The sequence below is a fragment of the Hevea brasiliensis genome, chromosome 16 (genome assembly GCF_030052815.1).
Source record: "Hevea brasiliensis isolate MT/VB/25A 57/8 chromosome 16, ASM3005281v1, whole genome shotgun sequence".
NCBI lineage: Eukaryota > Viridiplantae > Streptophyta > Magnoliopsida > Malpighiales > Euphorbiaceae > Hevea > Hevea brasiliensis.
The window spans coordinates 56,608,796-56,631,811 of NC_079508.1; the positions used below are offsets into that span (position 1 = coordinate 56,608,796).

The window sequence follows — 23,016 nt, forward strand, 5'->3', positions numbered from 1 at the left end:
AGGATTTTAAAATTAATTAATTTGAAAAGAAAATATTATTTTAAATTTTTATAATTAATATTTATTAATTTTAATTCAATATAAAATTTTAATAATCTCTTAGTGACTTCCAATTTGGTGAAATGGATGCAGAGTTTTCACTCATTATATATTCTCGTTCCTAACATGCCTCTACTTAATATATGGAATTTTTTAGCACAAATTTCTCAAGTTCCTCATATATATTGCATATAAATTTAGAATAAAATCATTGTATATATAATAATTTTATTATAATTATTAATTATAATAGGTCTCATATAAATTTTATCATAATTAATTATCAAAACTTATTTATTATACATATGACGATTATATAAAATAATATATTTATATTGAAAGTATGGATGGAGATAACTCATAATAACTATAATTCCCAGCCGTTCAATTAAAAAGGTCCTACCAACTAACCTTTTTACATTGCTGGGAAAAACATTAGCTAGCTGATTGTTAAAAGTTGATGGATTATGTCTATAAGTTATAAATAAAAGCTTAGTCTCTTAAAAGAGAGGACACAATTTTTTATATATATTTCAAGATTGCCCTTCTTAAAGATATGAAATAATCCTAACCACTAGATAGATTTGTGTCCTCCTAGCTACAAAGATATGAAAACATCAAAACATATAAGAGCTTGCTTACAATCATATATGTATAACCGGCTAAATACATATAAGAGCTTCGCTGTAATTCTGTTGTCTTTCTCCTGTAAATATCCTAAAAAACAAAACTATAGCACCATTTTAATTTAGACCCTTGTATTCTTCAAGATTAAGGAGGCCAGGCAGATCTTCAATATTGTTCTACACATCTTGAACATTTCATGTAACTTGATTAACTCCATGCAGCTGGTAAGAAATGTGCATTCATATATAATAAAAAAAGGAAAAAAGATATCGAAGAACAATGAAAAGGAAGAGGGATAACTGTGATCAAACTTACAGAGCTTTGTTTGGCTGCAACACATCCTAGATTGATACAAATGCAAGGCAACATCTTTATAAACCCAGAAAGACAATAATAATAATAACAATAATAATTTAACTTTCTTTCCTTCTATTTTCCTAGATCCTTTTGAGTGAATATGGCATCAAGTTTTCTCCTCTTCACTTGCTCAGTACCATTCAATTTAAACTTGAATTTTTGTGCAGTAAATGGTTCAATGTGCAACACACTGAAATTCCAACCTGAATCGACAAATTTAATTTCATTTCAGTGGTTGATAATTCATTTACTTCTCTTTTTTGCCACGTGCCAATACCAGTCACTTGATATAACCTGTCTACTTCATCCCACATGGTGTGTCGTATGTGTTAGTGCATGGCAATCAAATTCAGATGGGTTAATATGACATTATTAGAAATGCCTTAAAATCAAGAGCTTTTTGATGATTCTGAGATGTGACATTTATTGTTTTTATTCATACAAGTTGACGGTGTCTGTTCTTTGAGTAGGCCATCTTCACCTAAGTTTTGGCTCATGCTTTTGGGAGAGCATTCTTAATTTGAAGTTAAATTGGCATTTTTAGGTAGAGAGTGTGCTTTATGATCGTTAAAATTTTTCCCATTCTAAAATGTTACCACTTATTTTATGTTATTAATGTTTTTATACACCGCCTAACGAGGGTTGATTCTCAAGTGGGTTTTGCTTTCCCTCCTTCGACCAAGTTGATATGTATAAATAATGTTTAGGTGGATTTTGCAGTAGATAATACTAATTAGAGAGTCTTTATCGATCTACTATGGTGGAAGCTGCTTTGTCCAGCCTTGAGTATTACATGCAGGTTTACTGCTTCTCATCTACGTCATGCTAAATTTAACTTTGAGGGTTCATTCATTTCTGGGATGTTAGTATCTCGAGGGTCTTTCACCAACTAAGCCATCTATGGCCGACCTCTTTCGCTTATATGCTATTGAGTTATGTTGCATCACCCTCCTTGAGCTAATATGTGATGCTTCCTTCAAGCTTAGTCCTATCCCCACTTTGGCTCTGAGTTTGGTTCACTTTTGGATCTTTTTTGGCTCTTAAGGTTGTTGTAGTTGGAGAATCTCTCAGTTTGATGACTATGCCCATGGATGGTTACCCTTTTGTGCTTTATCTAGTGTCTTGTCTTCCTCGGGTGGCTGGTCCGAGTACTCATCTGCTTAGAGACGGCGATGATGCTTCTCTCGTTTCCTGAGTCACTCAGATATAGGTCGGAGCCCAGAACATTAAGGTTCTATTTTGGGCATCCAATTTTTTTAGCTAATCAGGGTTGGACATCTAAATTTAGGGTTGGCTACTTTGTTGTTTTATTTCTTTAGTTGGATTTTTGCTTGTATTGAGCTCAAGTCCATTTATCTTTTAATGAACTGTATCATTTGAAAAAAAAAATGATTTAGTTGATAAAATTCAATCAATATTTCTATTAAATTGATAATTTAATTTAACCGATCTTTTTTTTAATAAGTAACTTGTAAATTCTAATGTAATATTTTAATGAGGTTGGTGGTGTATTTTAACTTTTTAATTGATATTAAATTGAGAATTTGGTTAAATCTCTTTTAGTGAGCAATTTGTAAATTCTAATGTAATCTGTTAATGAGGTCGATGGTATACTTTAACTTTTTAATTGATGGAGACTTTTACATAAACTTTTTATTAAAAATATATACATAAACTAAATAACATCTTATTATTATTGTTTGATAGGTGAACAATTAAAAAAATTAAAAGTTTACCACCATACATTATAACATTCAATTATATTAACTTTTGAAAAATTACTGTAATTGTTCTATTTGTAAAATATTTTAAAATTAAAAAAAAAAATTAAAACCCAACTTGTATATTAAATTCAAAATGGCTCTTTTATTGGAAAATTCGTTCTTTGTTTCTTACAAATAGATTCAAGTTCCAAATTAATAAGCATAAATACGAAGATGACATTGTAGACAAAATAACTCATAATTCCACGAGGAGGATCTTGAAAGAATACTAAATTACAATAGGCATAGATTAAAGTTGGGCTGTGTGGGCCTTGCGGCCTGACTTCTGTGGCCCATTCTATTAGGGTTTCTTTCTGTGAAGAGAGGCGGAAAACCACATGCTCCATTTCCGATTCTGTCCGCCTGATTAGAAAATTTTTATTTATTCTCCCTTATTTTTTTTTATTTAATGAGATAAAATTTGCCTCAACTTCATTTCACAAATATTTATATTTCTCATTTTTTAAGTTAAAATTATTTTTATAATATAAAATAAGTATAATGATTTTATCCATTAAATAGCAAAAATGAGTTATACAGAAAAAGGAAAAAATAAAGTATTTTTTATCCGCATCATGCCTGTACCACAGCAACGAGGCTTGATTAATAGCCTCATCAACATTTGAATGCTTTGCCTTCCCGTCTACCTAACACTAGCGGGACCACACCAAGCAAATTGAACGCACACCAAGTCTAAATGGATAAGATTGCTAAGATTTTTTAGCAAAAGAAAGATATTTTCTTTTAGGTTCCCAATTGGCAGTACAAAGTCAGAAATATCAACAGCATAAAGGAAAGCAGGGAGAAGCATCTTCCATTGCCGTAACTCTCTTTATCATCATTGGAAAAAAAGGGCTTAATTAGGAGAAAAAAGAAAGAAAAATGGAGTTCCATGGGAGGCCACACAGGAGCGACATTCATTTATCAGCAGAGGAAGAAGCAAAAATTCAAGAGGAAACAAAAGAATATTTTGATGGATTGGCTGCAAAGCGTCACTCTAAGCCTCAACGCAGTGAGTTTTCTGCTCAATATGTGGATGCTTTCCCCTTCACCAATTCTCTTCCATCTTCCATCCCTGAACTTGTTGAGTTTCAACGTCTCGAAAATGATCCTCAGGTTTGTCCGCTTTTCCATTTATTATAAATTTTCTGCTTTCCATATCGAAATTTATCCTTCCCTTCATGTCGAGGGATCTTGGTTGCATCTGAGAAAGAGAAAAACCACTTGCGTTTGCCGGGAGTCGAACCCGGGTCTATTGCTTGGAAGGCAATTATCCTAACCGTTGGACTACAAACGCACGGTTATGGAACTTCACCTTTAATCGAAGTTATGAGAGAACCTTTTTCATGCAGAAGCTAGTTTGCAATGGAAATGGCCAAGTTGGGGAGGATTTTGTGGAGACAGAGTACTACAAGGATCTCAACTGCATTGACAAGAAGCACCACACGGTATTTTCTTTCTTTAGTTTCCTTCTTTCATAAAAATTGTGGCCTGCTGTCATTTATTAAGTTCAAATCATTAGATCATGGAAATGCAAGTGTACTTGGTGTTTTTTGAAGTTAGGATTGTTATGATAGTTTTGTTCATTTCAGACAGGAACAGGGTTCATTAAAATGGAGAATATCAATGGAAAATCCTTCAGCTTAGCACCAGATCCGGTATCCTGTTGCCATGCTTCTTGCAGAGGAAACCCAGCAACTAATGAATGGATTCCAGCAGCTGCCAATACTGTACCCTCACTTGCTTACTTCATTACTCATTAGCAAGAGTTTTTACTTTGTGCTCAACTAAAATTCAACTTCTTGTGTCAGGTCACTTTGGCTTCAGACAAGCCCAAAAGGAGTGACAATTGAAAGGCAGGGTGACTGGGGGATGTGTTGTCTTCAAGTTAAGACCTAGCTAGATATTGCAAATGTTCTCTACCTTATCTCTTATGGTCACTCTGTGACAAAGAATGTTTATCATTGTCGCCACTAAGGTAGTTCATACGCTAAATATATATGGTTATAATTGCAGTGTACTTGGATGCTTGTGGTGTTTGAATGTTAATTCTAGCTTCTGAATAAGGCTATTTTTAATATTAAAACTTTCAAGATTTCATACAAGCAATTGCATAAGATCAAAACAATATGTCTTGCAGAGTTTTAGTTTTGGGAGCTTTTTGCTCCATCCTTGGTGGTAAGCCAGGGGTACAAAACTACAAATGGAAACCAGAAATTTAATGGGGTGTTGGAATGTGCATAGTGGTTATTTATAGTTTGTCTATGGCAATAACCACAATGCCTTCAGGGCATTTGAAAATCTTTCGTGCCTTGAATAAAACTGTTCTTTCAGAGGGTGCAAACGCTTGTGCTTAACCCAACCTTTAACCCACAATAGCAAAGCTTAAACCTAATTGGCTTGTGGATTATTATAAAGGGGCGGAATAGATGACTTTCCTACCAAGGTTGATCTAGATTCTCTGCACATTTTATCAGCCAAATCAATCGGGGAACAGGGTACGGACCATGAAAACTTTTCTATGGAAAAAATATTCAAGTAAAATCACATTAAAAAACAAATAAGCAACCATTGAGCATAAGGGGTGCGCATCAACATACCATGCCCTGAAAGTCTGGCATCTGTTGAAATGCTTCATCAGACATCTGAAATTTTAACTTATCAATTTCATTTTTATGCTTCTCTTCTCTGTAGCCAAGGTAATGTGCTCCTCTAATTTTATACGCACATGTAGTCCTTTTGTAGTATGCTTCCCAAGACTCACATCTTTCGTCTTCAGCTCTGAAACAGAATAGCAAAAATGCAATTTGTGGCGATGCATTGAAAATTCAGCATGTACACCCTATCATCTTAAGAAAAATTATTGCCAAACTCTATTTATGATTAAGACACCATGTATGTAACATACTAGGCAAATCCCACATCGACAAAACACGGAAGAGATGCTGGGTTTATAAGTTGATGGTTCGTAACTCCTAGTGACGCGTTTTAAAACCGTGAGGGCTTCGATCCAGAGCGGACAGTATAAGTTGATGGTTCGTAACCCCTATTGACGCGTTTTAATTCGGTTCAGAGTGGACAGTATCACTAGTGGGCCGGGCCATTACATTTGTAATGGCTCTGATACCAGGCTCTGATACCATAAATGTAAAACCGTGTTTTGTCGATGTAGGATTTGCCTAGGGTGTTACAATGTATATGGTGTTAGGCTTTGAGTTCACCATCAATCAAGTCTAAGTAAAATTTTTACCGCAATGGCATAATTATAATTTGTATAAAATTTATAATTATTTATTTAATTAAGTTATTATAATACACTTAATATATATATATTAACATGAAAAATATTAATATTATAATAAAAATGAATATCTATATATTTTTAATTTCTCACTTCATGACCTAAAAATTAAAATTTATACCCCTTTTGCTCACTATTATCTTTCATTTTTTAAAAATTATTTTTATTTATACTTATATATCATTTTGAGAAAATCAGGAAGTTTTAATTTTTTTTTTGTTTAATTTTATCCTTTTATTTATTAAATATAATAATTTTTTATATAATTTTCTAAAATATAAGTTAACAACTCTCTCTTTTTTTTCTTTTAATTAAATAAAACAAATAGTAATTTAATTAAATTAAAAATATTTTATTATAATTTAAATAATTTAATTATTTTTTAATTATTATAAAAAATAAAAATAACAGATAATAAAAGTTGATAAAAGAAGTAATAAATATAAAATTTTATTGTGTAACAATTAATAAATGATTTTGATAACTTCCGGTATAAACGCCATCGTTTTAAAGAAAAAAAAAACTATATAATAAATAGATTCTATGGTCGTTCTTTTCTCGACCTATCGACTTCCAAACTGGGAGCTCGCAAACTAAAAATACTAACCCTAAATTTCTTTCTCCCCAAATTGGTTAATTAGTCATTTCTCACCTTATCCCAGCATCTTAGAGAGTCAGCTGAATCCTAACTAACAAATTAGAACTTTCAGTTCGGATTCGGATAAATTAAAGGTATTTGAGTTCTTCGTTCTCAATAATGGTCTTGCTGCTTTTTGAAATCTGTTCATGTTTAACCCCATTCATAATCATTATGAATCAGATTTTCTTTTTTCCTGCTTGGTTTCTGCCTGCTCTTTCGATTTTTTCATATCTGTTTTTTTTTTTCTTAATTTTTATTTCTGCATATGTTCTGATATGTTTAATATTTTGAAATTTCGTTTATAGTTGGGTCGTTGCTTTTGAGGTTTTGATCTATTTCCTTTTTCTTCTTCCTGATTTTGAAATATATGGCATTCCAAATCATATTCTAATCTGATTTTCGCCTTGTCTTCGATGGACTCCTTTTTAAACAAAGAAGACACCTCACGTGTTCCTTCTGTTGCTGTCTTCCCTCACTCTCAGGCTCTCTCATTCGCAATTGATTTTGCTCTCTTGCTTGCCCAGGGTTGCTCCGACCCGTTACCATCTGAGATTATGTTCGTAACTAAGCTCTCTCGGCATCACTTCTCAAATTCTTATATTTGATTCTGACCCTTAATCTCACTTTAGTCTCAAAATATGCATCTCCCTTGTTCTGTCCAAATTATTTATTTATTTTAATTCTTATTGACTTCGTTTTAGAACTATCAGTTTGGAATTGTTTTTTCCCATGATATTTAAACTTCATGGATTGATTGATTAAATAGATTTGATTTCATGTCACTGTCTATTTTTAAGAGAGAGAACAATCTACCTATAACTGAAAGAATACCCAACTGCAATTCAGTTCAGTTCAGTTCACATTTATATTCTAAGAAATTTGGTTTGGATATATTAATTTTGCTTGATTTCAGAGTTCAGGCCGAAACCAAACTAACTGATTGACACCCCTAATCCTTGGGCACTGCTGCATGGGAATGATGTCACACATTCCATAAATCAATGTTCTGAATCTTTTTAGATGGTTTGGCTTGTCAACTTGAAGTCAGTACAATTAATAAACTATGGATTCTGATAAGCAAAATCACATTCGTGCTGTAACTTGCAAAGAAATCAGAAAATAAGATGAATTAATTCTTGATTCAGCCTATTAACTTCCCTTTTCCACCAGTTATGAGTCACCTGTTGAGCTTCCAAAAGTCTCAAAAGTTCTAGGGATTGGCCCTGAATGAGAGAATTTTTTTTTTACCAGCTTTGTTATTCAAATTGAACAATAAACATCTGCTGTCCTCTTTACCGTGACAGGAATAGGCATAGTGAAGATTTAACCTAAGCTAGGGCTCAAGAGGAAATGGCACACCGATTGTTAAGAGATCTTGAGGCAGATGGTTGGGAGCGTTCTGATTTTCCTATCATCTGTGAGTCTTGCCTTGGTGACAATCCTTATGTTCGTATGGTATGTATAACCCTTCTTGTAGCAAGCTTCAGAGTATTCTATGTTTTAGTATGTTGTCATGATGAATTTTTGTTACATTGTTGTTGTGATTGTATGCATTGGGATATAGACTAGAGCTGAATTTGATAAGGAATGCAAGATATGTACGCGGCCATTTACAGTTTTTAGGTGGAGGCCTGGTCGGGATGCAAGATTTAAGAAGTCTGAGATTTGCCAAACTTGCAGCAAGTTGAAAAATGTTTGTCAAGTCTGTCTTTTGGATCTAGAATATGGGTTGCCAGTTCAGGTTCGAGATACTGCTCTCAGTATCAATTCCAATGATGCCATTCCAAAGAGTGATGTCAACAGGGAGTACTTTGCTGAGGAGCATGACCGCAGGGTAAGATTATTAATGTTTTAAAGTTTAGTAACCTTGTAATGTCCGGAATGCGAACTTTTTATTGAGGAAAGGGCACATGTTAAATTTTATCCATTGGTGAATGAAATACAAGTGTGTATTAATGTATCTTTGAGTTTTGACATCTAGTAATTAAGTTAGCATGTTGATGATCCAACTTGATAATTGGTATCTATTCAAGTTATTAATTTCTATTATCAGGGTGATGCCATTACTTACAGTTTTTATTATCTGTTATAATACTGCACATTTTTATGTTGTATAGTTGTCATGCATTGTTTAGTTCATGCAATGGAATAGCCATTCCATAGGCAGAAAACAGCATTCCTCACTTATTTGTGGAATTTATGTTCCTCAAATTTGGAAAATGTCTATTCTAGATAAATAATTACTGCACATTTAAAATTTCAAACAAAATGTGAAATTATGGAATAGAATTCCATGAACCAAACAAAGCCTCCATGTGATATTTTGGTTTTACATTGTCGGTTGCTTCATTCATGTAAATCTGTTCAAAATTTATCGAGATTCATTTTTCAATTGACTTTGTACTACAGAGAGATCTATGCAAATATTGTTCTCGGTTTGCTTCAGTTAGATAATAGTTAGTACCTTAATCATGTCATGTTTGGATATAGATTCTGACACTTATTGTGACTGTTGCCAATGCAGGCCAGAGCTGGTATAGATTATGAATCTTCATATGGAAAGGTCCGGCCAAATGACACTATTCTAAAGCTTCAAAGGACAACACCATACTACAAAAGGAACCGAGCACATGTTTGTAGTTTCTACGTACGCGGTGAATGCACACGAGGTGCCGAGTGTCCTTATAGGCATGAGATGCCCGTAACTGGGGAGTTATCACAGCAAAACATAAAAGATCGTTATTATGGGTAAGTGCGATTGGTCATTTTCTTTCCTTTGATATGATACCACTTGTCATGGAGTAAGTGGTTTATAAACCTCAAACCAACTTCCAACCATGTCGCACTTAATCACTAGGCAGAACTAAGTCAGCCTCCCAACTTGGTTAGCCTTAAAAATAGACTAACAAAGTTGACAAAGGATAAACAAAGTGAGAAAGTACAAAAGGAAACAAAGACAAACAATAGAAAGAGTTTGGCAAAGGGAAAGTAATTTTATAACTCAATAAAATTGGCTATACAAACCTAAGGCTACAAGAGAATAGCTTTACAAAGCTATTTGTACAAGTGACTCGACTTGGCACAACTTATGTATAAATGAACATGGAGGTCCCTTTTTATAGGTGATCTAGGAGCCTTTGCCGCCCTATCTTGTCTCCCTTAACTTCCTTTGGCTTGGTTTGGACTGTTGCGGCAAGCTGCAATGATCCCATGGTAGCACCCTTCTTTGGCCGAGGACTTGCGTCCTTATCTTCCACTATGGCCGAAAGAGCTAATCTCTTTGGACACTCCCTTACCTGATGAGGTCCATCACACAAGAAGTATTTGAGCGGCAGCCTTTCTCCATTCTTCTTTAAGTAATTTCCCTTGGAATATCCCTTCTTGTACTTGGACTTCTTGGGTCCTCCGTCTTTACCATGTGAGGGCTCTCCCTCACTCTTTCCCTTTGATGGTTTGCTCTTGCCCTTGACCTTGTCACTCTTCTTGAATTCAACCAAGGACCTGGCTACAGCAATGGCTAAGGCAAGATTATCTACTCCACGCCTCTCTACTTCTATTCTGGCCAGGTGTTGCAAGCCATCAAGGAATGCATAGAAAGCCTCTTGCTCTGGGTAGTCTGGGATTTCCAAGAGAAGCTCGAAAAATTCCTTAACATACTACCGTATATTACCTCTTTGAGACAAGCGCCTAAGTTTAGCCCGAGATTCTCTAGCAACATTCTCGGGGTAGAACTGGCGTTTCAGCTCCTTCTTGAAATCTTCCCATGTATCAATGGCGCACAAGCCCTTCTCTCGATCAGCTTGCCTTCTTCTCTACCATACCATGGCGATATTGACAAGATAAAGGGGCGCATGGTCTATTTTCTTAGCATCATCAATAATACCAAGCGCCCTAAAATACTGCTTAAGACTCCAAAGGAAGTTATCAATTTCCTTCACATTCCTAGAGCCACTAAAAGCACTTGGCTTAGGAACCTCAGCTCGCGAAGTTACAGCCACTGTAGCACCGGAAGTGGTGGCTCCTCCTTGTACAACAGCCAATGCAACAAGGGATACTCGTTGCTCCACTTCCTTTAACTTTACCAAGACTCGATCCAACTCTTCCTAGGGTAGAGAATCCTATCTCCTATGGTAATTCTTGCTTGTATTGTTTCCTTTTCCTTTTCTTGCCAAAAACTTCCCAATCAATGACTCATTACTTCACAAGCAGTCACATAATTTGGAATATACTTTTCATTGAATCATTGGTGCTTATTGTTTAAGATTGATTATTTTGTTTGGGACGAAGCTTCAATCTGATGGCTCGTAAACTTTCAATTCTTGTGGTGTAAATGGCTATTAAGGGGCACAAACACGTTTTATTCAGCCTATTTACCTTAGCAAGTTGACATGCAATGTTTGAACCTCTAGAAGTTATATTAACCTGTGTATAATTCTCATTTTTTTTTTCTGTGTTTTTGCAGAGTGAATGACCCAGTGGCACTGAAGCTACTTAACAAGGCTGGTGAAATGCCCTCCCTGGAACCGCCTGAGGATGAAAGCATTAAAACCCTCTATGTGGGTGGGCTTGATGCAAGGATTACGGAGCAGGATCTGAGGGATAACTTTTATGCTCATGGTGAGATCGAGTCCATTAAAATGGTGCCTCAGCGAGCAATTGCATTTGTGACGTACACAACCAGAGAAGGTGCAGAGAAGGCTGCAGAAGAGCTCTCCAATAAGTTAGTTATCAAGGGTCTGAGGCTGAAGCTGATGTGGGGAAGACCCCAAGCACCAAAACCTGAGTCTGAAGCTTCAGAAGAAGCAAGGCAACAGGCATCGATGGCTCATGGTGGGATGTTGCCTCGGGCAGTTATATCTCAGCAGCAGAATCAATTACACCCTCCTGGAACTCAGGTCCAACCTCCATCAATGCATTACTTCAATATTCCACCCCCACCTCATCAGGAAAGAACCTTTTATCCATCAATGGATCCTCAAAGAATGGGAGCCCTTCCTCCATCCCAAGATGGGGGGCCAACGGGATCTGGGGAGAATAAAAACACACTGGAGAGGCAGCAAGGGCAGCACTATCCTTATCAGGGTATGCCACTGCCACACGGGCAATATCACCAACAACTTTATCCTTCATATGGGTATGTGCCGCTGATGCCACCTTATCAGCAGTATCCTCCACCATCATCATCATATCACTCAGCTGTTCCCCCGCCACAGGCTCCACAAGCCACACAGCAGCACCAGCATTCTGTCCCTCCACCAAGGACTGCACCTCCAGCATCCGCAAGCTCTGGACCCCCACCTGCAGGGTCTGGAGCATCAACTTCATCAAACCCATGAAGCTTGATATTGATTAAATGATGATGTGTATTTGGGCAAGTTCTCACATTATTCACTTGCTTTTTTGGATTGAAATGTCTCATCGCTTCTAGTTTTGGTTGTACTAGAATTAAACATGCACCATAATACTAGTTCTTTCTTAGTGCGGCGCTTCTATGTGTGAAGTTAAATCAATCTATACAATCAGAATGCTTTGAAGTGTTGCTATCAATAATTGTGATCCATGGATAAGTAATTTCTGGCTAAATTACGCTAGCGTTCCTTTCCTTCTATACTTTGGACACGTGTTATTGGGTGAAATTATGGTTAATAAGCAGCGTTTGATAAAATACCAATCGCCGTTGAATTCGATCTAATGATTAAAAAAAATTCTGAAATTGTTTTGTACAATTCCTTTAATTTTATTAATTAAAGTATATATATATATTTTTAACAATTCTACCCTTTTAGCGTTCCGTCGTTGTTTTGCAGTAACAGAAAAAAAAATATATATATTTGGACAAATTATTCTTTCATTTCTGTGCGCTTTGCTGGTAGATGGACAACTTCGGTCCCACTTCATGTCGGACTTCTATTTCCTTACAGATATTGCTTCTTACTTTTTTATGCCAAACATTATCTCTAAAAAAATTGTTTTGTTTCTTTTTCTAGTTTTTGTAATTTTAATTTTATATGTATATTTTATTTATTTTATGAGCCATATGTCAGATTTAATGGAAATTTTAGCTTTAATTTGTAATTTAGATTTAATTGATCAAAAATTTAATTGAAAGATTTACAGACTAAAAATTATATAAAATTAAAGGACTCGATTAACATATCTTCCCCAAAGTTATATTTTGGTGGCAATTTAAAAAAAAAAAAGAATAGGATACCTTCTTACAATTAAAAGTTCACAATAATCCACAATTTTTTTAATATATGAAACAATATAATAATGATAATTATCTCAATCTTATAGAAATATATAAATTACTCAATTAAATAAACCAAATTTATTTTTTTAAAAAAAAAAATTAACCAAAGTTTGTACTAGAAATTCTTCACTAAAAGAATTAAATTTACTTGTTAGCCTACTAAAAGTAAATCATCAAATAAAAATAATTCATGTCAGCTCAAATGACTTGAGATGTCTAAATACACCAAAACGGACCGAGCAATGAATATTTAACGGAACACTAAATGGTCTCACCGCAAGGGCAGAGGAGCCAAAATCGTTATTACTAAAATTCTTGAACCCTGGGCACCCTTGTACAAAGAGAATTTTCTGGATCCATCCAACTCAAGATGCATCAACTGCTCCATTGACCTGTAAGGTATACTCGCAGCAGCACCTACAAATAGCAGTCAAATCTGTAGTTTAAATTGTCCGAAAAACAGATATTCTGATATCAACATGCCAAGGATATTACACAAGGAAATTAAAAAACAAAAAAGAGATTATTTTATAGGGCAATAATATCTCCTAATACAAACATGAAGAGTGACAGATGCATAGCATCTGGTTTATTGATGCGTTCCACTTATGCATATTTTGATACAAGTATGGTTCCTTTCCCTTGACATTTCCCTGATTCTTTCCAGCTTGATCATGCTTTATTACAATCATAAACATAGAATGATGAGTGGCATATAGTAGCAATTATGGTACTCGGCACCCCTCAATATTCCATATCTCTTTTGCATATTGAGCAATTGTGCGATCGCTACTGAATTTGCCACTGCCAGCGGTGCTTAATATGGACATTTTCAGCCATCTCTTGCTATCCCTGCAACCAACATATGGTGTTTTCAAAAGGTCAATCACCAAATAACTTAATTTTACAAGTCAAATGTATACGGTAAATTGTTTATACAGATTCTCTCTCGCACAAGATCATAGCAAATAAAGTTATGGCAGAGTTATCAATCCAGGCAGGCTCAAGTGGATCAGCTGTGACTTCATATGTCAAACAGCCTAAGGTTTAATCAAAGAATAAACTGGAGAAGAATAGCAATGATGTTAAGTGCCTGTCAAAGAATGTCTTTTTGTTCAGGAGGCTGCATAATATGTTTTCAAGACATATAACTTTGCAGTAATATCAACCTCAAACATGAAGAAATGTCAAACTTAAGACTAGGATACTCAATATCTTACTTGTAAGCTTCATCTACTCTTTTCTGAGCATCCAAATAGCTTGGGAAGTCATCCCCAACAAGAAAATAATCACCACGGCCATAACCAGAGTTCCCCTCCAGAGAATCAAGAAGTGGATTGTAATCGTAGCTTCCAAATGCCCCACTTCTTATAAACTGCTTGGCCTCCTCAAATCGATGATCTGGTTTGAACTGTGTAATCACCAGCAGGTTAAATATTAGACAAAGAATCAGGGTCCCAGCTTACTTAAGTAGCATCAATAGACTAATTAGAAAACAGGAAAGGCAGGACGATTATTTCAAGCAACAAAACAAAATTTACAAAAGAAAAAAATATAGTATTCAATTCATTTTCCTGTTGAATGAAAAGTTATTCAGATTGTTATTTCATAACAATTCATTGCAAAATTAAGATCCAGTGCAACAACAGCACAGAGGCTACTGTCAAGTAACATATCATTTAAGGAAGCCCATTGAAAAATATACTTTCAGCCAGTACTTTGTGTCATAGTTAATTTAGTTTTTAAATTAATAGGAATCCCTTGCCATAGTCAACACTTTTGAATTTGGCAAAGTTTTGTTCTAGCTCCATTTTCCTTTTAGGTTCATCATAGATGACCTAGAAATTCATGGAAATCAGTAAATAGCAGTTACACAGTGAAGTGAATGTTGACAAATTACAAATTTCTTACCAATCCATTCTCTCTTTCCTTGCGTAGTCTAGGGACCTCATCTGCTGTTGCACCAAAGAGAAAGAAATTTTCCTCTCCTATTTCCTCCCTAATTTCCACATTAGCCCCATCCAGAGTTCCTATTATAAGGCAACCATTGAGTGCAAATTTCATGTTGCTTGTGCCGCTTGCCTCCATGCCTGCAGTACTGATATGCTGTGATAGTTCACTTCCTGGAATAAGCATCTCTGCTACAGATACATTGTAATTTGGAACAAATACTACCTGAAAAGTCAAATTCATTAGTGGCCAAGTCTGCATATGCCATAAACATGTAGTGTGTGTACATGTGTACTAGTGAACTCGCATAACAAATCAACTCCAACATCTCATTTCTCACGCCAAAAGATGCACACACACTACCTTTTGATGTCAAATCAAATGCACAATAAATGAACTGAAAAAAATTAAGAGGAACGGGTTCATGCAAGTTTTAAAATTTTAAGAAAAAGTACAAATCTCAAAATGCCTTCAATCCTTAAGAGAAATGGGTTTAGGTTCCTCTTTCAGGTAACACTTTAGATCACTGAAAGTTCTAATATTGAGCAGAAATGGGATACCCTTCCATATAAACAAAACGGTGTCCAAGCAATTTATATTACAAATAGCAGATTGACAACAAAATTATAAGGTTTGATGAACACGAATTTCCAGAGTTCACCAGCCAAAGTTGGCAATCAGACTAGAGAACATAACCAGCCATGTTACATACATAGAAATATTATTGCCAGTTGGATTATAATCTTTCTCTGAATATCTTCATTCCCATTTAATGCTATTGGTAGCAAAATTAGAGGCCTTCAGTTTTCTTCAATGTTTCAATCTCATATATAGTTAATGCTGGAAAGGAATCAAGTGTTTCCTGACTTAGATGAAGGCTTGACTTAGTAAGGGCTCACTCAAGCTCATTTATTTACATTAACAAGTAATTCTGAAGCCTAAATTTAAAGCTTGTTCAACAAATGAGCCAAGTTTGAACAACAATGGGCTCAACTTGTCTAAGTTCATGGGCAGCTTGTTTAAGTTTGGCTATAAATTTGCAAATAGGTACATTTATACCTTGATTACGACTTGGTTGAAAAGCACATGAATAAAAAGTTCCAAGAAGTTTTAAGGTTTGTTAACTTAAGGATGACTTCTACTCAACTCAAGCTCAGGTCAACAACTCAATTAAGCTTATTTGCTAGGACTTGTTTGATGAATGAGCCAGGTATGAGCTAGTCTAGGTTCTGTTCTGCTTAGATTTATGGTAAAACATCACACATTCTCTAAAAATTCGATCTAATTAAATACCTTCAAATAACTATTGACTTCAGGATCACTGTTGACAACAGCGCCAACATCATTTACCAGCTTCACTATTCTTTTAGCATTTGTATATGTAGCAAATGCTTTGCCTCCAATCATAACAGTGCGTGGAGTTGTATTCTTCCGCTCTTCAGCACTCATCTCCTGTCACAATCCAATGAAAAGGAAGCCCAAAAGTAGCCAGTAAGTCATGCCACATCAAATTAAAGAGTTTAAGCACAGAATCTCCTGCAAACAAATGTCTAGCTTCGGCCCCACCTCAACCAACCTCCCTCCCCTACCCTAAACACACACACACACACACACACACACACTCTAAAACCAAAGTAATCAATCATATAACCCAAGAAGAAATTTCACCCAAAAATTAGATTGTTTGTCGATTTTAAGAACCTATGTTATCATTGCCTAAAATTTAGAATTGAAAGTACAGCAACTAAAGGAATTGTACCCTAAAATTTAGAATTGAAACTACAGTAACTAAAGGAATTGTACCCAAAAATTTAGAATTGAAACTACAGTAACTAAAGGAATTGTATCTTGTTTTGTTTTTCCATTCCAGACACACAATTGGAAAAAGAATGAAAAATGAAATAGATGAATACAGCAGACATGATCCAAGGTGGCATGGCTTCAACATTGTAAGTTGCTATAATGAGTGAGCAACAAAAGAAGTTGCTGCCTAAACAGTTGGATTATTATGTAGAAAGTTTGTGAACAGTACTAAAATAGAAATGCACTCATATTGGGCTATGTGCTGGTTCATTTGAGTAACCAACATCATTATTAAGAAACAAATTCAAACAAGAAAAAGAGATGTCTATATACCTTCAATTTCTTGTATCTATATACTGCACCCAAAATATTCAGAAGCTGTCTTTTATATTCATGGATTCGCTTGACTTGTATGTCAAATAAACTATTTGGATCAATGCTTACACCTGTCACTCGCAGTATGTACTGTGCCAAACGTTGCTTATTAGCCATCTTGGCAGAGCCCCATGCAGTTTGGAAGTCCTCATTGTCCGCAAACTATTCAAGAAAACATTAGTAGTGAATAATTAACAAAACCAACTTTATATTGAGGATGTCGCAGACACTTTACTCTGTAGATACCCACCTTTTGGAGACCTACAAGTAGGTCAAGGTTGGTAACCCACTGATCAGTTTTTAACCATTTTGTAATTATGTTACTGAGCTCAGGACTGCAAAACCGGAGCCAACGGCGAGGTGTAATTCCATTTGTTTTATTTTGGAACTTTTTTGGCCATATAGACACATAGTCTGCAAATAACTCAGACTTCAAGATATCACTGTGTAACTGAGCTACACCATTCACCTGCAAAACAATGCCAACAGCATATAGCAAATTTCACATTAAGCCCTTTTGAGCCTAGTAGATAGGACAAAAAAGTCTCTACAAACGACAAAGTATAGGCGCTGGGCTTCACATGAAGACCATTTCAGTTTAAACAACAAGCCTCGGAGCTTCAACAAATTACAGGAGAAGCTTAGGCGAAAAAGCATAATCAACAGGTTGGAGAGCAACAATTCAGTTGTAATAGCAGTCCATTGGACAAAATTTTAAGTAATCTAGACCGGCAATAATTTTGAATTTAAACCAAAATACATTTGTAATTAAGGGGCTCCTATCCACTGGAAGGAATAATAACTTCCCTGCTGGTTTAAATTTACATCCATAGTGATGAAAATCTTATCAGGTTACCATCATGATTTTGAGCCTAAGACAGTTAACTGAGACGGTGCATCTCACTGTCTTTAGATTCCAGAAAATGGGCTCTTACCGTATGTGAAGAAACCACACACAAATTCGCCATCCGAACAACTGGCTTTTGGGGATTATTATCCAAGATGCACATGCTGGGAAGCTTACTCTCAAGATCAGTCCGACTGCTACGTATCAGCGCAATGAACTGCAAAATTTCACACCTTTATTTACAGACTACAGCATCACAACTATAGATGCGTTGTTGAATAACAGAAAATGGTTAGGTCATATACCCTCTTATCTATTTCTTCTATGATTTCCATGTGGCGTGGAAGAAGCTTCCACATGACAGTTTGTGACCACTTCTCTAATGCTTCAGGAAGGACTGTGTGATTTGTATAAGCAACGGTCCTGGTTCAATTATTAAAAATTCAATATTCACTAGACCTCAATGCAAATGGACATGGCAAAACGTGGTGAAAAGCCAGAACAAGCAGGGTAGAGGAAGAAAAGCACAAGTCCTGAAAATCACAAAACAAGTCACCTTGTTGTCACATCCCAGGCTTCATCCCACCCAATTCCTTCATCATCCATTAGAATTCGCATCAGCTCGGGAATTGCAAGGGTAGGATGAGTATCATTCAGTTGTACTGCAACCTTGCTGGGAAATTCAGACCATTTCCATGAGCTTTTCCCAGTTCTCCTCTCCTTAAATCTCATAATAATATCCTGCAATTTGTCCCAACATTAGGGTGAACTGTAGTGCAAACTAGCCTGACAAGCTAACCACTCTACATGCAATATTAGAACGCGAAGAAACATGGGTTTGTAATTATTGTATCTCATATGGACTTCCAACAAACCAGACCCAGCCTGGGGTCAGCATAGAATGAAGGGCACAGCCATATCTAATCTTGTGTTGCCTTGCCAACCTTTAGGCCTGCAGGTGGAGAAAAAGCAGACATGGGGACTCAGGTCGCTGTGCAGCCAAACTATACCATTGCATTTAGGGTGAGATAAAGTGGGTGGGCAGGGCACACAAGCAGAATGGTGTCAAGCCAACTGGTCAGACGACGACTACTTCAATTATTAGATTAGTATTACTGGCCTATCCTGAAACAAAATAGCATGTAATAGAAAAAAAAAAAAACAAAAAAAAAGCTTCTGCCAAAAATGTGGAAAATCAAGATAAGTCAACTAAAGTGCACATAAAATTTTCTTGGAACAGGGGGCAGGGTTGTTGGGGAATTAGTGGGCTTAGAAATGATGAGAGCCACTTGGCAGATGAGTTGCCCCTAGCATCGTCAACTGACAACCAGTGGGTTTTATTTAGTGAATAAAATGATTTGCTTGGCAAGGTTTTTTGGTGAAAAAAATAATTTACTCAGCAAAAATTCTTTTGTTTCCATGAAGCCAAATATAGGCCCATTTTTATAAAAAATTATTTATTTTCTAGTGCTTGCTTGACCACTTCGTCTTATGCGTCCTCAAATGGACCTATCTACATTTCCCAGATAAACATTCTGTGCAAGAATATCCTAGTAAATTTATCACAATTTTGTAAGGAATTACCCAGAGATTAGATGCTCAAACATACATGAAACTGAGAGAGCCTGAGTCAGAATAGCAATACAAAATGTATAAAGAATTTGTTAAGTTTCCCACCTGAAGCGACGCACTACATAGAAAGAATTGTTGCTTCAGCCGCAAAAGCTTTCCTTCTTCTGTTGCATCCCCAGGATAAAGAACAGCACAAATCTGCATACACACAATTTTTACAAGCACACTTCAGGAATACATAAAAAAACTGTGCAGTTGTGAATACTTTATCAAATGTCAAAGATAGCATCATGGCACATATACTTTATGAGCACCTTTCCACAATGAGCAAAAATTGACACAGTTTATCCTATGTGACAAATACTGGTTAAAGGATCTTTCCTAGCATGACATTTGAAAACCAACCTGCTGAGCTCGAGAATGAAGCTGCGCAGCAGATTCATACTGTCCATCATTAAATTGAAACAGATTGAAGTCCTCAGCAGAAGCTCTTGCTTCCCAGAGGCGAAGACTAATAGTATTCTTGGTTTTATATCCTGGAATTGGAACATCATAAGCTAGAGCTTGCACAATCTCTCCACCAACCCACTTTCGGCTGCATATACAAGATGCAACCATTTTGCGTTAAATTGTCTGTTGTAAGAAAAATAAAAAAGAACATAAACAGAAGAAAAAAAAGGGAAAAAAGTGAGTATGATCCCTTAATACTTGAAGGATTTGAAACCAGCATATGAGTGCAGCAATATGGTCAATTTAAAAGATTTAGTATCAATACTTACGATCCATCAGGATTAACCTGAACATGACCAAAGAATCTGACAGGGAATACAACATCATGCCTGACAACTTCCCAAGGACTAAACTTCTGCATAAGTCCAGTCAAAATCAAACATCAATTTGTTTAAATGACATTACGCAATATTTTAAAGAGAGATCAGACCTCAAGCCAGTCCTCAGCAATTTCTTCTTGGCCCTCCTTGGTGATCCTCTGCTTGAACAGCCCATATCTGTACCTCAGACCATATCCCCATGCAGGCAAATTCAGTGTTGCCATAGAGTCTAGAAAACATGAAGCAAGTCTCCCTAGACCACCATTTCCAAGTGCTGCATCTTTCTCCTACAAACAATCATTTCTAATAATCATTAGTGGAATGCAAGTTGGGAATGAAATATACAGATCAATGTTGAACTAAACTTGAATAGTGATTAAGAAAAATAAACTGACGAAGCTCTTTCATAAGAAGTCACAGTTTATTAGTTTGACATTAGCTGGATTTATTTTATTAGACACCATGAAGTCAGAATGGGTCTCTATTTATCGAATGATGGCCACGTAAATGCCAAGGTGCCAAAAAATTAAAAACACAGCAAAAAAGAGGAACTCATTTTAAACATGTCCAACAATAAAAAATAAGTTTTCACAAGGTCAAGATTTAACAAACGAGAAATCAGGTTTCAACTTTTTTTTTTCCACTTTTTTGGACAAGTAGTTAATTAATAACTTGATGAAAACAGTTATGAAATTCATGTGATCAGAATCTACTAATAAGCAAAAGCTTAATTTAGGCAAAACATAAAGGAAAAAAAGATAAGTACAGGTAATTTAGTTCCATGAAATGGGCTACATGGCTATAGGCCCTTGAAAAAAGGCCTGCACAAAAAGAATGTGACAATTGGATTACCTGCTCAACGATTTCCTCAAGTTCATGTCCCAGCTTATTTAAAGCATCAGCATATGCGCCTTGAATGTCCAGGTTCCCAATTGCATTGGTCAAAGCTCGTCCTTGAAGATATTCCATTGATAAGTAGTATGTCTGCTTTGGATCAACTTTGTGATAATGAAGATACGTCTCATTCCATTGCTGCAGAGAATATAAACATCACCCCAAACTTTGTTCAAAAACAAAAGCTTCCTTTATTATTCCTTATTATTTTTATTATTCACCTTCTATTGCATCCTGGAAAAATAGTCCAATCAAGTTACATTCTGATAGCAAATCACATGGAAAATATCTTTTTAAAGTTAGCTAGAAACCATCTTAGTCCACATGATAGTAACAAATTCATGAGCAATTACAAACACATCTACAGAGCAAAAGAAGAATTAACTAAACAAACAATACCACATGAAAAAAATAACAAAATGAATAATAACCCTTCAATTATTAAGGTCTTAAATATCAGTACTTGTACAAGCCGATCACGAACACTCTCAGCAGTGGCATAGAAAGCTTGCTCCGGCTCGAACTTGGAAGGGGAGAAATGAGGGCTGTATTGTGCATGGTAAATAATATTGGATGCAATCTTTAAAGCATCTTCAGCCAAAGGGTTCGCAGCTGCCGGAATCTTAGAAGAAACGGCAGAAACAGTAACGCTAGCACCATTAGTTGCTTCTTTAGTTGCCATACTGACCTCCCAGTAATTCTTTGAAAACAAAAAGAAATTAGAATTGGAATCTAAAACAATAATAAGTTGGAAAACAAAGAAAAGAGATGTTACTTGGGGGGAGAAAGTGCTTCTTTAGTTGTTTAGCTGACGCAGAAGCAAGTATCAAACGCAACTACCCTTTTTGAGGATACCAAAAAGGAATCAACCAGTAATGGTAAAGAGATAAAGCGACAGAAGGAGAGATGGAGAGAGGGAGATTAGCTATCAGAGAAGCAAGTGGGAGAAAAATGGGAAAGGAGTGAGGAGTAATAATTAGCAAAAGGAAGATATTTGCAGAAATGTCCAAGGGAGGAGAATACGCGGTTCTGGAGGGGAAAGAGACAAAAATTAAACAGAGAAGGGAGAAAAATATCAGAGATGGGAGAGAAGTAAGGGAGAGAAAGTGATGAATCATATAACAGAGATGAGTAAGAGGTGGACAATTGAACATGGCGACATTTGGCTTCGTTTGCATTTTTCTTCAGAAGGGAAGTACGGGTTGCACGTGGAGTGAGCTATTCAATAAAAGCCCGCACAAGAAGATGGCTTGGCCTCCGGATCTTGAATGCTTTTATTTTGAGTAAACTACTCACGAACCGCTTGTGAAGTTTCTTTTTATAGACACAACAATAATAATAATAATAATAATTATTATTATTATTATTATTGTTATTATTATTAAATATTTTATTAAATAAATTTTTAAATGAGATTAATTATATATTTAGAATCAGGTAAAATAAAAAAAAGAAAATATAAAAAAAAATAATGAAGAATTCCCTTATTTAGTTCCGGGGAAAATTTTGTCAAAATAAAGGGTAATAAATCTTAAGTTATATTTATTTCATGGAAGATATTTTTAAAAAAAATATATTTTTTAATGTTTATGATATTAAAAAAATTAATTAATAAAAAATATTTTTTAATTAAAAAAATTATTTATATTTTTTAAATTTTAATAATTTTATTAAAATATAAAAATATTTATACATACATATAATAAATATATATTATTATTATTTTACCATTATAATTAAATAATAAAAATATTTTTATAAAAAA

At 35.3% G+C, this 23,016-nt stretch overlaps 3 protein-coding genes and 1 non-coding gene across 4 annotated transcripts; 2 read left to right on the top strand and 2 right to left on the bottom strand.

Annotated features, from left to right (window-relative positions):
• Positions 1-3,458: 3,458 nt before the first annotated feature.
• LOC110666335 (uncharacterized) lies at positions 3,459-4,852 on the top strand. Its single transcript, XM_021826779.2, has 4 exons — positions 3,459-3,902; positions 4,139-4,234; positions 4,379-4,516; positions 4,598-4,852. The coding sequence occupies exons 1-4, from the start codon at positions 3,669-3,671 to the stop codon at positions 4,637-4,639; spliced, it is 510 nt and encodes a 169-aa protein (XP_021682471.2). The 5' UTR covers positions 3,459-3,668; the 3' UTR covers positions 4,640-4,852.
• TRNAG-UCC (transfer RNA glycine (anticodon UCC)) lies at positions 4,012-4,083 on the bottom strand. Its single transcript has one exon. It is a non-coding gene; the product is annotated as a tRNA-Gly (tRNA).
• Positions 4,853-6,628: 1,776 nt separating the features above from the next.
• Positions 6,629-12,277, top strand: LOC110666336 (zinc finger CCCH domain-containing protein 40). Its single transcript, XM_021826784.2, has 5 exons — positions 6,629-6,819; positions 8,032-8,182; positions 8,292-8,561; positions 9,252-9,475; positions 11,190-12,277. Exons 2-5 carry the CDS (start codon positions 8,078-8,080, stop codon positions 12,061-12,063), a joined length of 1,473 nt encoding a protein of 490 aa, XP_021682476.2. The 5' UTR covers positions 6,629-6,819; positions 8,032-8,077; the 3' UTR covers positions 12,064-12,277.
• A 1,127-nt stretch (positions 12,278-13,404) lies between these two features.
• Positions 13,405-22,487, bottom strand: LOC110666337 (alpha-glucan phosphorylase, H isozyme). Its single transcript, XM_058137601.1, has 16 exons — positions 22,026-22,487; positions 21,715-21,951; positions 21,210-21,389; positions 20,468-20,644; positions 20,307-20,392; positions 19,933-20,122; positions 19,633-19,725; positions 18,512-18,696; positions 18,261-18,378; positions 18,044-18,172; positions 17,359-17,577; positions 17,067-17,270; positions 16,224-16,382; positions 14,892-15,155; positions 14,201-14,391; positions 13,405-13,832 (listed from the first exon to the last, which is right to left on the bottom strand). Exons 2-16 carry the CDS (start codon positions 21,931-21,933, stop codon positions 13,706-13,708), a joined length of 2,541 nt encoding a protein of 846 aa, XP_057993584.1. The 5' UTR covers positions 21,934-21,951; positions 22,026-22,487; the 3' UTR covers positions 13,405-13,705.
• Positions 22,488-23,016: the final 529 nt, after the last annotated feature.

Coding starts and splice junctions, on each gene's coding strand:
- LOC110666335 (XM_021826779.2), top strand. CDS start 3,669: ATGGAGTTCCATGGGAGGCCACACAGGAGCGACATTCATTTATCAGCA. Junction 3,903..4,138: donor GTCTCGAAAATGATCCTCAG/GTTTGTCCGCTT, acceptor TTTTTCATGCAG/AAGCTAGTTTGCAATGGAAA. Junction 4,235..4,378: donor TTGACAAGAAGCACCACACG/GTATTTTCTTTC, acceptor TGTTCATTTCAG/ACAGGAACAGGGTTCATTAA.
- LOC110666336 (XM_021826784.2), top strand. CDS start 8,078: ATGGCACACCGATTGTTAAGAGATCTTGAGGCAGATGGTTGGGAGCGT. Junction 8,183..8,291: donor ACAATCCTTATGTTCGTATG/GTATGTATAACC, acceptor ATTGGGATATAG/ACTAGAGCTGAATTTGATAA. Junction 8,562..9,251: donor CTGAGGAGCATGACCGCAGG/GTAAGATTATTA, acceptor TTGCCAATGCAG/GCCAGAGCTGGTATAGATTA.
- LOC110666337 (XM_058137601.1), bottom strand. CDS start 21,933: ATGGCAACTAAAGAAGCAACTAATGGTGCTAGCGTTACTGTTTCTGCC. Junction 15,156..16,223: donor AAGTCAATAGTTATTTGAAG/GTATTTAATTAG, acceptor TTGACTTTTCAG/GTAGTATTTGTTCCAAATTA. Junction 13,833..14,200: donor AGAGTAGATGAAGCTTACAA/GTAAGATATTGA, acceptor TGTTGGTTGCAG/GGATAGCAAGAGATGGCTGA.